A 13,122-nucleotide genomic window follows, 5' to 3' on the forward strand; every position below is an offset into this window, starting at 1 on the left:
TACTCATTGTTTCTAGTAATACTACGTTTTAATGTATGACAGAAAATTCTCAGTAGCTTTAGTCATGATACAAGAATACAAAGTGATCATAATCTGACAGGGCACAGCACTGAGCCACTACCACCATCCCCCTCCCCCTAATCTGACAGGGCACAGCACTGAGCCACTACCACCATCCCCCTCCCCCTAATCTGACAGGGCACAGCACTGAGCCACTACCACCATCCCCCTCCCCCTAATCTGACAGGGCACAGCACTGAGCCACTACCACCATCCCCCTCCCCCTAATCTGACAGGGCACAGCACTGAGCCACTACCACCACCACCATCTTCTCCCCCACAAACTTACACATGACCCACACCTGTATATTTTCAGGTTGATATTTAAACATCGTGTAATGGTGAAAGCGAGGCTAGGTCAGGACGTACAGATGGATATACAGAAATTCAAGGTAAGGCACAATTTTTTGATTGAATACCAACAGATATAAAATATCATCTCCTACCAATTCTCTACCAAGTTTTTACCAGGTTCTGTCCTTCTATTTAAACTTGAATAGAATTCTTGTTATTTAATAGATATATGAAAACCCTGTAATTATATCATATTGTTCTTTTTTCTCTATCAAAAAGGAAATCTTAGATGACTTTATGGTAAATAAAACTGAATGTTTTAAGCATGAGAATGCATGTAGATTGTATGAGTAGATCTGATATAACTTGACATGGTTTCTTGCATGCTACAGCCTCTGAACATCAGACACGACATGAAAAATTCTATCAGCTTGTGATCTACAGAAAACTGTCTTATCTGCTAAATCCTTTTGAATTTTTTACTCTCTTCAATTCATTTTAAATTATTTGATATTCTCAATTTGTAAATTTGTTTATTTGATTATTCTTTTTGCTTTGTTGTATGTTCGTTATTTTATGTTGCTTCTTCTCCTTGATTGTAAACAATTCCATCAACTGCCGCAGTGAATGATATATAGGACTCTCTTGTTTAAACCATGTTTTTATTCTTCTCTACATCATAATCAGAGAGCCCCTTTTAATTATTATACTCAGACAAATAAAGTTAATGCAGCTTAACTATCAACTGTTCTTCAAACCTGGTTAAACTGATTTTTTTTGTGGTGAGCAATCAGACAGATATAAAAATTAAGCTATCTTTGACATTACCTCGAAAGTTATCAGGAAGTTCAGAGGTCAAAAAACCGTTACGGAACAGAAATAACTGTGAAATAAAACTATAAGAGTCTAGTATATCTGTCAAAGGTTGGTTTCAGACTAATTAAAAATCATCCCATATATTGATATATTTTGTTTCCATGTTATTGTATTATTTGTAAGATTTGTGTATTATTTTGTAGGATGAGAGTGAAGATTATGTGGCTCACATGTGGCGTCGTGTTGCTTTAAGTTCTAAAGTTACAGCTGAACAGCTCTCATCTTATCAGAATGCAATAGAAGCACTAACGGTAAGTTTTACTCTTAAATATGTCATGTAGACCCATAGCTTGAGGAGGACTTATTGTAATAAACAATAACTGTCTACCCAGGTTTGTCTAACAATTATTGCTAGCTGTTATTACCTACTTTATAATATATATTTCAGTGTGTAGAATCTAACTGGTTAAAGATAGATTACCTACTAGAGTTCTCTCAGTGGTTGTATGTTAATATGATGTTTGTAGTACAATGTATAATATATATTTCAGAGTGTAGAATCTAACTGGTTAAAGATAGATTACCTACTAGAGTTCTCTCAGTGGTTGTATGTTAATATGATGTTTGTAGTACAATGTATAATATATATTTCAGAGTGTAGAATCTAACTGGTTAAAGATAGATTACCTACTAGAGTTCTCTCAGTGGTTGTATGTTAATCAGTTTCCTATAGAAGATAGTATAGATCAAGTAGAATGGGCCGTTGATATTTTATTAAATATGAAGTTTGAATCACCACTCAAGAAAGATGGTCAGTTTTTATTTTGATGTTTATGTTTTTTTTATTTCTATTATGTATTTAATATCAGATATGACCATGCGTCGGCCATATTGAATCCAGACTGAGGCTCATATCGCAACTCCTCCATTCTCATTGGTTCAAATCATATTTTACATCATTAAAAACAGAATTGATTAAGCTAATTAATGATACCATCAGATAAAGTTTAACTTCACATGTTTCTGAGAAATGGCAGTTTTAAGCCCATCTTCTCGTTGTTTATCAGGTGTTTAGTGATGTCACATTGTCTATTCCTTCATATGATGTGGCCATGACTATGAAATTTGGCTTTTTAACCTCGCAATGTATTTAAAATGAAGCCTATTTAATTTATATATTTTTTCTGTTTTTTTTTCCAGCATTGAGTGACTCCACCAACAATCTAAGCAGTAAGTTTTACCTGGTTATTTTTACATTCCAAAATGTCTTCAGAAGGAATTAGATATACACTTTTCATATTTAAGATGTTCTCATGACAAGATTTTATAATTAATTTTTCCCGATGTTTTGTAAATCTTGTCTAAGTAATGTAATCAATTTGAATTTGTTTAACAGAAGATAACAAGAAAGAGAAAAAGAAAGGAAGAATGTCGGCTAAAAAACCGAAAACACCGGAACTGGAGAAGCCAGTGATAGAAACAGTGGATATAAAATCAGAGAAGGCTGAATCTGAGAAAGAAATTAAAGCTGAAGATTACGTACCCGTGGTAAAACAAGCTGATATAGGTTAGATATATGTTTTATATGACTTGGATTGTAATCAGGTTTCCTACTTTTTGCATCATTCCAATTTTCTGTCAGATGTCTGTAGTTACTGTAATTATTGAAATGATCTTATTGTCTTTAAAACTGCTAATACGGTGTAAGAGCCTTTGCTATATCTGTCTTATAAAAGGCTTGCAAGAGCCACAGACGTCTGATTGGAAATACTATCATTGTCTCCGATACACATAAAATGTTTAGTGTAAGCATTTTTAGGTCACTCTCTTTGTTTTTTGTTTTAGGTATTTGTGTTTGACCTGTGTTTTTGTATATTTTAGGCCACTCTTTGTTTTTTGTTTTAGGTATTTGTGTTTGACCTGTGTTTTTGTATATTTTAGGCCACACTTTGTTTTTTGTTTTAGATATTTGTGTTGGACCTGTGTTTTTATGTATTTTAGGTGTATTACCGAGAGATATGAATCTAACTATAGAAGATTTAACAGATATACAACAACTAGATTATTTATTCCGAGCTCACGTTATTCTAGCTCAGATTCACGGTCGTGGTTCACCATGTTATAAAGATACCTTACTCACAGCTTATAGTTATTTACAACGTATCTGGCAGGTTGGTAGAATTTTACCTTTTTTTCAATAATTTCAGTTATCAGTCTTCGTTATTCAGTCTTCGTTATCCAGTCTTCGTTATTCAGTCTTCGTTATTCAGTCTTTGTTATTTCAGCCATTGTCGTCCCAGTTTTAAATGGGAAAGGACTAATGTGTAAAAAGTATCCTTGAGAACCTCAGTTGTTTTCCTTGTAAATTCAATGCCAAGAGGAAAGTTATTTTGTCAACGTCTTCTGCCTGATTTGTTTTTAAATTTATGTATTTTTTCTAGGTATCGATCACTGCTAGTGGACCTACTTTATGATTTGTTTTTAAATCTATTTATATTTTTCTAGGTATCGATCACTGCTAGTGGACCTACTTTATGATTTGTTTTTAAATCTATTTATATTTTTCTAGGTATCGATCACTGCTAGTGGACCTACTTTATGATTTGTTTTTAAATCTATTTATATTTTTCTAGGTATCGATCACTGCTAGTGGACCTACTTTATGATTTGTTTTTAAATTTATGTATTTTTTCTAGGTATCGATCACTGCTAGTGGACCTACTTTATGATTTGTTTTTAAATTTATGTATTTTTTCTAGGTATTGATCACTGCTAGTGGACCTACTTTATGATTTGTTTTTAAATTTATGTATTTTTTCTAGGTATCGATCACTGCTAGTGGACCTACTTTATGATTTGTTTTTAAATTTATGTATTTTTTCTAGGTATCGATCACTGCTAGTGGACCTACTTTATGATTTGTTTTTAAATTTATGTATTTTTTCTAGGTATTGATCACTGCTAGTGGACCTACTTTATGATTTGTTTTTAAATTTATGTATTTTTTCTAGGTATTGATCACTGCTAGTGGACCTACTTTATGATTTGTTTTTAAATTTATGTATTTTTTCTAGGTATCGATCACTGCTAGTGGACCTACTTTATGATTTGTTTTTAAATCTATTTATATTTTTCTAGGTATCGATCACTGCTAGTGGACCTACTTTAAAAGAATTAGCCAAAGTTCCTGTTACAGAAACGGCAATGTCCGGTAAAAACTCAGCAAAATCTAAAGGCAAAAAGGACAAAGAAAAAGAGGTAAGCATGTTGCAACCCTGATTCCTTCGATAGAAACACTTAGGCAAAAATTCAATTTCTTGTGAACCAGATATAAGTCGGAATTAGACAGAATTCTATCCAGAAAATACTTTCACCATTAGTCAAAATGATTTGCTTTTAAATGTCTCATATTATTTGTAGGTTGTTAAAGAGAAACCAAAACGTAAGGGACCGTTAGATGTTCTACCGGTTTCAACTGAAGAATGGGCTAATTATGATGTTCCAGATGAGGTAATATTATTTGTTAAATAAAAATTAGAGAACTGCCGTGGAAGTATTGTCAGATTCTAGTCCCTGGTCCCGTTTTACCAAGTTTAACTATAAATAATAAAATACAAGGTTTAAGAAATATATTGATCAGATTTGTGAATAAAATGAAATTTATAATCAATTTTTACAGAGTTACTGATTCAATTATTATTGTAGGTTTTAGAAGCATTTAAACACGAGGCCATGAATAAACATGGTGTCAATACACATACCTTAACTAAACCTGTAAGTAGACATTTTGTTTTAAAATCGTCTTTTTCAATAACAATTTATTCCAGTCTTGCTCTGAATGTACTCAGAGTATAGATTTTCTGCTCTGAAAAGTTGGCTCAAATAGCTTTTTTAGAATTTAATAATGTTAATAATTATTGATTTGATTATTTATTGTAATTTTTATTTTTAGTTGTTAACGTCACATTATTTAGAAGAACTGACTGAAGAGTTACGTGCCCTTGGTTATAATCATCTCTCTCTACCAGTCTTAGCGTTTCAAGATCTAATGGCTCGTGGTATTTTTAACAATAAAGCCATGTCAAACCTCTATCATATCAAGTAAGTCAGGGTTCAATTTATTTCTAAACATTTAAATCTAGCCATCTTGATTAGCTCTAGCCATCTTGATTAGCTCTAGCCATCTTGATTAGCTCTAGCCATCTTGATTAGCTCTATCTAGCCATCTTGATTAGCTCTAGCCATCTTGATTAGCTCTAGCCATCTTGATTAGCTCTAGCCATCTTGATTAGCTCTAGCCATTTTGATTAGCTCTAGCCATCTTGATTAGCTCTATCTAGCCATCTTGATTAGCTCTATCTATCCATCTTGATTAGCTCTATCTAGCCATCTTGATTAGCTCTAGCCATCTTGATTAGCTCTATCTAGCCATCTTGATTAGCTCTATCTAGCCATCTTGATTAGCTCTATCTAGCCATCTTGATTAGCTCTATCTATCCATCTTGATTAGCTCTAGCCATCTTGATTAGCTCTATCTGGCCATCTTGATTAGCTCTATCTAGCCATCTTGATTAGCTCTATCTAGCCATCTTGATTAGCTCTATCTAGCCATCTTGATTAGCTCTATCTAGCCATCTTGATTAGCTCTAGCCATCTTGATTAGCTCTAGCCATCTTGATTAGCTCTATCTAGCCATCTTGATTAGCTCTATCTAGCCATCTTGATTAGCTCTATCTAGCCATCTTGATTAGCTCTATCTGGCCATCTTGATTAGCTCTATCTAGCCATCTTGATTAGCTCTATCTAGCCATCTTGATTAGCTCTATCTATCCATCTTGATTAGCTCTATCTATCCATCTTGATTAGCTCTAGCCATTTTGATTAGCTCTGGCCATCTTGATTAGCTCTATCTAGCCATCTTGATTAGCTCTATCTAGCCATCTTGATTAGCTCTATCTAGCCATTTTGATTAGCTCTGTCTAGCCATCTTGATTAGCTCTATCTAGCCATTTTGATTAGCTCTATCTAGCCATCAGCTCTATCTAGCCATCTTGATTAGCTCTATCTAGCCATCTTGATTAGCTCTATCTAGCCATCTTGATTATCTCTATCTAGCCATTTTGATTAGCTCTATCTAGCCATCTTGATTAGCTCTAGCCATCTTTATTGTCATCTATCAAAGGTTTCTTTACCAAACAAAGCACATAGGGCCTTGGTTAATTGTCCCAACTGAACAGCAAGACACTTTTTCTATGCCAGCCACTCTGACCCACATCAATCACAGGGAGATCAATTAAATCCAAAAGGATGATCACAACTTCTGTCAGGATCAAACCTAGATCCTTAGTTTAGCAAGTAAATAAAACTCAACGATTCACCTCAGCAACCTTTAAAAGAGATGCTAAAGACTATTATATTTTGTTACTGCCTGATAATTTCAGGTCTCTGGAGGTGTGTTATGAACTAGATATTAAAACAGGGTGTCTATTCCATGAGAAGGCAGTAGGTAATATGGAGATCAGTGAAGAGGAACAGGCGAGGTAACTTGTCTCTATGTTAACACAAACTTTGTCTTTATTTAAAATTTTCATTAGGTTAGTCTGGTTTATCAACTTTCAGCTCAAAAGTTGTCATTAACTCTTCATCTACCAACCAACTTTTCATTATGTTTCTCAACACAGAGAGCAAGAAAGACTTCTGGAGTAATCTCATGAGTTTAGCAAAGACTTAGATATCATTGTGACATGCTTTATAAAAGATGGAAGGTAAGGCCTAAAAATACTAGATTAAGAATGAATAAAACAGACCTGTAACTATCAAATTACAATCTATAGGTCTGGAAACTGACATTTTGTGCTTTGTTTTTCTTACTTTTTTATTTTATAACTTTCAGGTCACGAGATGAGATAGCTATATGGAAAGAAAAACAAGTCCAAGTGGCAAGAGAAGAATTACGTGTCAAAGAATCACTAGTTCGTCTAGCTACGGAGGGAAAGATAGAGAAACGATCTTTAACATCTAAAACCATGAACTCTCCTAATAAGGTTTGTATCACAGACTGTTACTTTGGGCTTGTTGTCTGAGCAAAAATATGTATCAAATCCAAAACTTTAAAGGGTTGATTTTGCAAGGTTAACTTAGAAATGATTTAGAAAAATAGATGTAACCCTTGGAAAGCATAAATTAGGTGAGATCCTATGTCTAAAGTGTTTATAGATTCTTAGCTCTGGTGAAATTTCCCTCATTGACCACTGTATACCTTCATTAACTTAAAAGGTTGAAGAACAGTAGGACATTAGGTTTATTAGTTATGATACTATTGTCTATTTTCCCCCTACAGGAAGAGAAACTGGAAACAGTTCAACATCTTGGTAAAGTTCTAGGAGCCGTATCTATGAGAGAAATATGGACATTAACAGCAGAAGTTCTCATCAGACAAGGTTATAATCAACATGCTAGAGAATATCTTCATGAAGCTAATTTAGCAGCACAGGTAACCCTTATTTTTCTATATAAACAATGATAAATAAAGGCTGTAATCTGTCAGCTGTTTTCTTCCAGATTGTAGGAGAGCTTTAATCATTTCAAATACATTGGCCAATCAGATCACAGAAATAAATAAGATTGAAATGACCAATCAGATGAACTGATTCAAAATCAAATGAAGTGCTTGACCAATCAAATCACAGGTAATCTGATTAGGTGATCAATCAAATGAATCGTATTGAATTAGTGGTCAGTTCGATCACTGAAACTAAAAAGGGATTGACCAATCAAATTTAATGATTAACCAATCAGATCAAAGTTTAGTTGTTTAATGGTAATTTAGATTAATTTGAATAATTATCGTGAGGTTTGTGTTTATTTCAGGCGTTTGGTGATAAAAAATTAGAATCAGGTATATTATATATATTAGGACAGCTAGCGTTTAACGAGGCCCAGTATGGTCAATGTTTTAATCTGTGTCGGTCAGCCCAGAATCTACAATGTGGAGACGAGATGTTCTGGTTTAAATCCACTATGTTGATAATCGAAGCTACTCTGAAAGATTACGAAAATAAAAACAACAAACGAGTGGTGAGACTTCATTGATTGTTTTTTATTTTCACTGAGAGGTATTAGGGGATGAGAATCGACACTGGGCTGATGCTCAAAAGCACTGACACAGGCATCAGAATTTTTCTTACCATGAGGAGGCTTCGAACCCATAAAACCTAATCGTCTAGTAGACAACAATCTAACTCGCTACTGACTGAGCTATTCTTCTGTCCTAGCAGATGACAATCCAACTCGCTACCGTCTGAGCTATTCCATGCCACTGAGAGGGATAGATAGAGCTTAAATTAAGCTATCAGAGTCACTATTCAGATTTAATATGTGACTTCTAGTTTGCCAACAATTAAATAAATATAACCGTAAGAGAATCAATTTCCATTTCTTTTGGTAATGGCCTATACTGATTTTGATTTAATTAGATATTAATGTATTATGAAGTATTTTTATTGCTATTATTTACAGGCTAGAAAGATTGTTCTACATGCTATGAAGGAATTTAATCAGATATACGAAGAACGACCCAACAGACTGAGTTCTATTTGTTTTATATTATCTTCTTTTGAAGCTAAGTAAGTTTTACTGCATTTTTAGATTCTACTCTTTTATTGATGGGGATATCCCAAAGCAAAAGAAAAAAAAGATGAAAATTGCTTAAATTAGCCAAGTTTTCATATTATCCATCAATTTCCTTTATATATGTTCAGTTAAACTATAATTCTTATCTTAAATAAGAAAGTATATATTGACAACCCAAATACCAAATAAATATTACTAACTATGTAGACTCTCTAAATGTAGCTGTAGAGTGATATAAAATAATATAATATATATTTCAGACTGGCCACAATACAGTCAACTATCTTAATGGAAGGAGGTAGAAAGAGTACTGTACCTAAAGTTATGAAAGGTCTTCTGTCAGCTTGTGAGGTAATTTCTCTTGTTTTATTAAGTTGAGCAAAGTTAATACTAGTTGAAATTTGTATATTATTTATATAGGTAAACTGTCGACTATGTAAATTGTTGAAACTTTGTGATCTATGGTTATGTTTTTTTTAGAAATTTGAGAATAGTATAGAGAAGTTACTGGGACTAGGATATAGACGGGAGGCGTTACCATTTATAAAACAACATGCTGATGTATTAAAACATATCGCTAGGGAGGCCATTGAACCAGAAATAAAACACACTTATTTACTACAGGTTAATTCTCTATTTACTTTTATTCTATATATCAAATTATTTATTGTGGTTTTTGCACTCATCATCTGTTAAACCATACTTGCTTTTCAACACTTTTATTGCTATGTTTTTATATTGGAATGTTTCCACCATTTTCAATTGAAAAGTGATGAGTTATTGCCCTTATCTCAGCGACAATATGTCTGAATTTGTTTGTAAAGTATCAAAGGCTTCAGTTTTGATGAAATGTGACATAATTTTTAAGTTTTCTGCCTATTTTTTGCCATGAAATACAATTTGATATAAGAGGTACTTATTTTTGGCAAAAATATGGTAGTAAGAGACTGAAACCCTGAAAGAAACCACTTAATTCTGTTTTGAATTATCAATATTATTATTTCAGTCTCTAGCCGTGTTAAAAGAAGGCGTGGCCATCACAGAAGATCTGTTTGCTGATTCGTTATCACTCGCAACACTTCAAGATGTAAATTACTTTTCTGTTTAATTCTGTTTCCTTGGTTACCAACTAGAAATGAGGTTTTATATTTAAATATGATAAGAAAATTTCCTTAGATTTTCATAAAATTCAATTAAATAAATATTCAAATTGTAATAATCATAGCAATCTGATTGGTTCATAAAGTAAGATATAAGAATAATAATTTTGTTAAATTGGTCCAAGATTGCTGAAATATAAAAATCTGTTGAAATCTCAGTTTAATTCTGTATTTTCTAATAGAAACTTATAATTAATTTTCTCAGTCACGTAGTATGAATTCACCATTACAAAGAGAATTAGTTGAGATACAGATAAAATGTGGTGAATTATTAATAGATATACTAAAACTACAATCTCAGGAGGTCAGAGTTCAACAACTTAACGACGAGAGAAAGGGATCTGTTTTATTGGTAAGTTAACTTTACTTACAGAATTTCTTTTTACTTTTTTTTTCAGAATAGAAACAACTATATCTATATCAATGATATTGCTGATTAATTAAAAATTTAAAGCATGTTTATTGAGTTATTGCCCTTGACAAATGTTTCTTACAAATGAGCTGTGATTGGGACAGGGACCACAGTTAATTATTTATTAATTACATTTTGTATGTAATTACATAATGTATTTTTACCATCATAGTTAGTAGAAGATTATATACGAGAAACTCCAAAATATACTCACATGGAAAAAGATTGGGTAGAAATTAAACAGTAAGTAACGGTATTTTTATATTTTATACTATTATTTCTAACCACAATAATTGTTGATATAGATATGAGGTAATATTCTGGACATTACATGAAACAAGGGAGATTTGCTGAATAAATATTTAGATGTAGAATAAGGTTATATTACCATCTCTTATTTATTATTTTAATCTATCTATGCTCACGGTAATGAATTCTATATTTTATTTTATAGATCAGTTGGTGAAGAAGCAATGTTATTATTAATAAACAGTCATAGTTTAGCAGGAAATATTATTCCTCTTCGAACACAGGTTCGTCTTTTATAAATATTATTATTCTGGTACTTTACTATCTTACTTTCACTAGTAATTGTTGTTCCATAAAGCTGTGTCTATATATTGTACCTGCATTTGCTAGATACCATCAGTTGATTTGGTTGTATCCAGTCTGCAAAAATTTTCCAACTATTCAACTGTTTTCTAGCAGAGTCTTGTCATGTTCATAGGTGATAGAAGGCTGGACAAGACTGTTTTATAAAACTTAAATGGATAACTGAACATAGAGTTGATTGAAAGTCAAAATTTTCTGGGTTTTTTTTAACAAGACTTTTGGAAATATGGAGAGCAGTTTGTAAACTTTGGCTTTTATATTATGATTGAGATAGGTATATGTTAGTCAAATGTTCTTCGTGATGATTTTTTTAAAGCTATATTATTTATTTTATATCGTTATTTTTCAGAGTTTGTTATCAATTGGTAAATGTTTACATCTGTTAGGACAGTCACTTCACCCTAATCCTCCATCACAGTGGCTTAATAAACATATGGTACGTTAATATCTTTCATATTTACTGCCAGTGCCTCTCTTATCATTAGAATATAATATGATACTTATACTTGTTATTGTTACAATAATGATCTTGTTTTGATTTACAGGAGATGTTGAAAGGTTCGAGTGAGTTGGGTGAAAATCAAGATGTAGAATCTGAGAAATTAATAGAAGAAACAAAACAAACCATTAAATATTCTTATCAGATTAAACAAAAACAGGTAAAATACTGAATAGAGCTGTTGTAAGAAAGAGAAAGAAAATTAACAAGTGTTTTGTGTTTAGAAAGAATCCTGTCTACCAGCTAGTCCTTGTCCAGTCTTTTTGGTTTTAATCTTTCACCAATTTACAGCTGGGTCAACTGGAATAATAAGAAAAAATGACTTATCCAGTACAGTATTGTGTTATTTTGTTTAATTTCAGAAACTATATGAAAGTAGTAGAAGTTATCTCTTACAAGCTTGTGAATGTTTACTACAAGCTCTCAATCTTTCTTTAAATCATCACTTATTTGTAAGTTTTATATAGTTTTTGATTTGTAATATGTTCTGTATCAGCATTTGGTGCTGGTTGTTCTCACAGGCTTCAGTTACAGTATTTAAACATGTATAGTGAATAAACAGGGTTATTTTAGTAGTTATAACAAAGCTAAAGTAAATGTTTTCTATAAAATACCATCTTTACCTGACTGGTTAATGGTTGGAATTTTTGTTCGTAAAGAGTTCCCTACCAGTAGGGTAAAACTAACCTGTCTCACGACGGTCTAAACCCAGCTCACGTTCCCTGTTGTTGGGTGAACAATTTAACGTTTGTTACAGTGGGAAAGCCTCTTTTAACCAACAACCTGCTAACATTTAAAGATTTTTGTTTGCAATAGGCTTTATATAGACTTATAAAAGTTTATAATTTTATTACAGAAACTAGCTAGCAGTGCTTCTCTAGAAATGGTGGAATTAATGGGACAGTTTGATCCAATGGCAGCTAGCCAGTTTCTAGCTTTACATCAGGTATGTCTTTTAGTTTAGTTTATATCATAATTCATTGAACGATATCTTGACAGTGAGAAATTGAAAAAGAGTATGCTAATGCCGCTGTCCGGACAAAATTTCCCTCATTGTACACTGCTTGGTGTTGCTCATCTTCATTATTTCAATCTGAAACTGAAATCTACAACGTAAAACATCTTTCATTATCACTTAAACCTTTAAGTCTTGGTGGAAATATTCTAGAAGATCTATATGTTTATGTTGGTGACTGACACATGACTTAATCATTCCGTTCCACCTCATTTATTATTTTATAAACATTGTCCACTTAGAGAGATATTGGCCTATAAAACTGGCTCAAATATTTATTTTTACTTTCTGTAGAGTTGTGAAACATCAGTAAATCTTGGTTCATTATTACAACGAGCTCAACTTGATCCTGTTACATCTAAACTATCAGCATTATTACATCAACGAAACAATATCCTAGACTCTGATATCCAGACTAATCTATCATCCAGTACTATTATGTCTTCTGTTAATTCAGCATTAGAAAAAGACTGGCAGGTAAAGACTACTTGGTGTTTTTGATTGGATCATAAGTACATATGACCTGGCATTCACCTGATGGCCCATCAATATATTAACTAACTTATATTTCACCTTAGAAAAATGAATCAAAGCTTTCAGCCGTCTGCTTAGTCTTGTCCCC

The 13,122-nt window shown here is 32.5% G+C and overlaps 1 protein-coding gene across 1 annotated transcript in view; it reads left to right on the top strand.

The window, feature by feature from the left end:
- LOTGIDRAFT_237561 (hypothetical protein) overlaps window positions 1-13,122 on the top strand; it is a gene marked incomplete at its 5' end in the record, with an annotated part of 30,958 nt that overhangs the window by 12,135 nt on the left and 5,701 nt on the right. The window contains 26 exons of the mRNA XM_009047344.1: window positions 377-452; window positions 1,374-1,481; window positions 1,825-1,981; window positions 2,371-2,400; window positions 2,567-2,737; window positions 3,112-3,341; window positions 4,309-4,428; window positions 4,591-4,680; window positions 4,876-4,944; window positions 5,123-5,271; window positions 6,612-6,710; window positions 7,064-7,214; window positions 7,511-7,663; window positions 8,041-8,247; window positions 8,689-8,795; window positions 9,063-9,153; window positions 9,283-9,426; window positions 9,809-9,889; window positions 10,168-10,314; window positions 10,547-10,617; window positions 10,829-10,907; window positions 11,336-11,422; window positions 11,532-11,645; window positions 11,848-11,937; window positions 12,342-12,431; window positions 12,795-12,977. Coding sequence (XP_009045592.1) covers window positions 377-452; window positions 1,374-1,481; window positions 1,825-1,981; window positions 2,371-2,400; window positions 2,567-2,737; window positions 3,112-3,341; window positions 4,309-4,428; window positions 4,591-4,680; window positions 4,876-4,944; window positions 5,123-5,271; window positions 6,612-6,710; window positions 7,064-7,214; window positions 7,511-7,663; window positions 8,041-8,247; window positions 8,689-8,795; window positions 9,063-9,153; window positions 9,283-9,426; window positions 9,809-9,889; window positions 10,168-10,314; window positions 10,547-10,617; window positions 10,829-10,907; window positions 11,336-11,422; window positions 11,532-11,645; window positions 11,848-11,937; window positions 12,342-12,431; window positions 12,795-12,977 — 3,094 coding nt within the window. The remainder of the gene's footprint in view (window positions 1-376; window positions 453-1,373; window positions 1,482-1,824; window positions 1,982-2,370; window positions 2,401-2,566; window positions 2,738-3,111; window positions 3,342-4,308; window positions 4,429-4,590; window positions 4,681-4,875; window positions 4,945-5,122; window positions 5,272-6,611; window positions 6,711-7,063; window positions 7,215-7,510; window positions 7,664-8,040; window positions 8,248-8,688; window positions 8,796-9,062; window positions 9,154-9,282; window positions 9,427-9,808; window positions 9,890-10,167; window positions 10,315-10,546; window positions 10,618-10,828; window positions 10,908-11,335; window positions 11,423-11,531; window positions 11,646-11,847; window positions 11,938-12,341; window positions 12,432-12,794; window positions 12,978-13,122) is intronic.

Source organism: Lottia gigantea, assembly GCF_000327385.1.
Source record: "Lottia gigantea unplaced genomic scaffold LOTGIsca_110, whole genome shotgun sequence".
NCBI lineage: Eukaryota > Metazoa > Mollusca > Gastropoda > Lottiidae > Lottia > Lottia gigantea.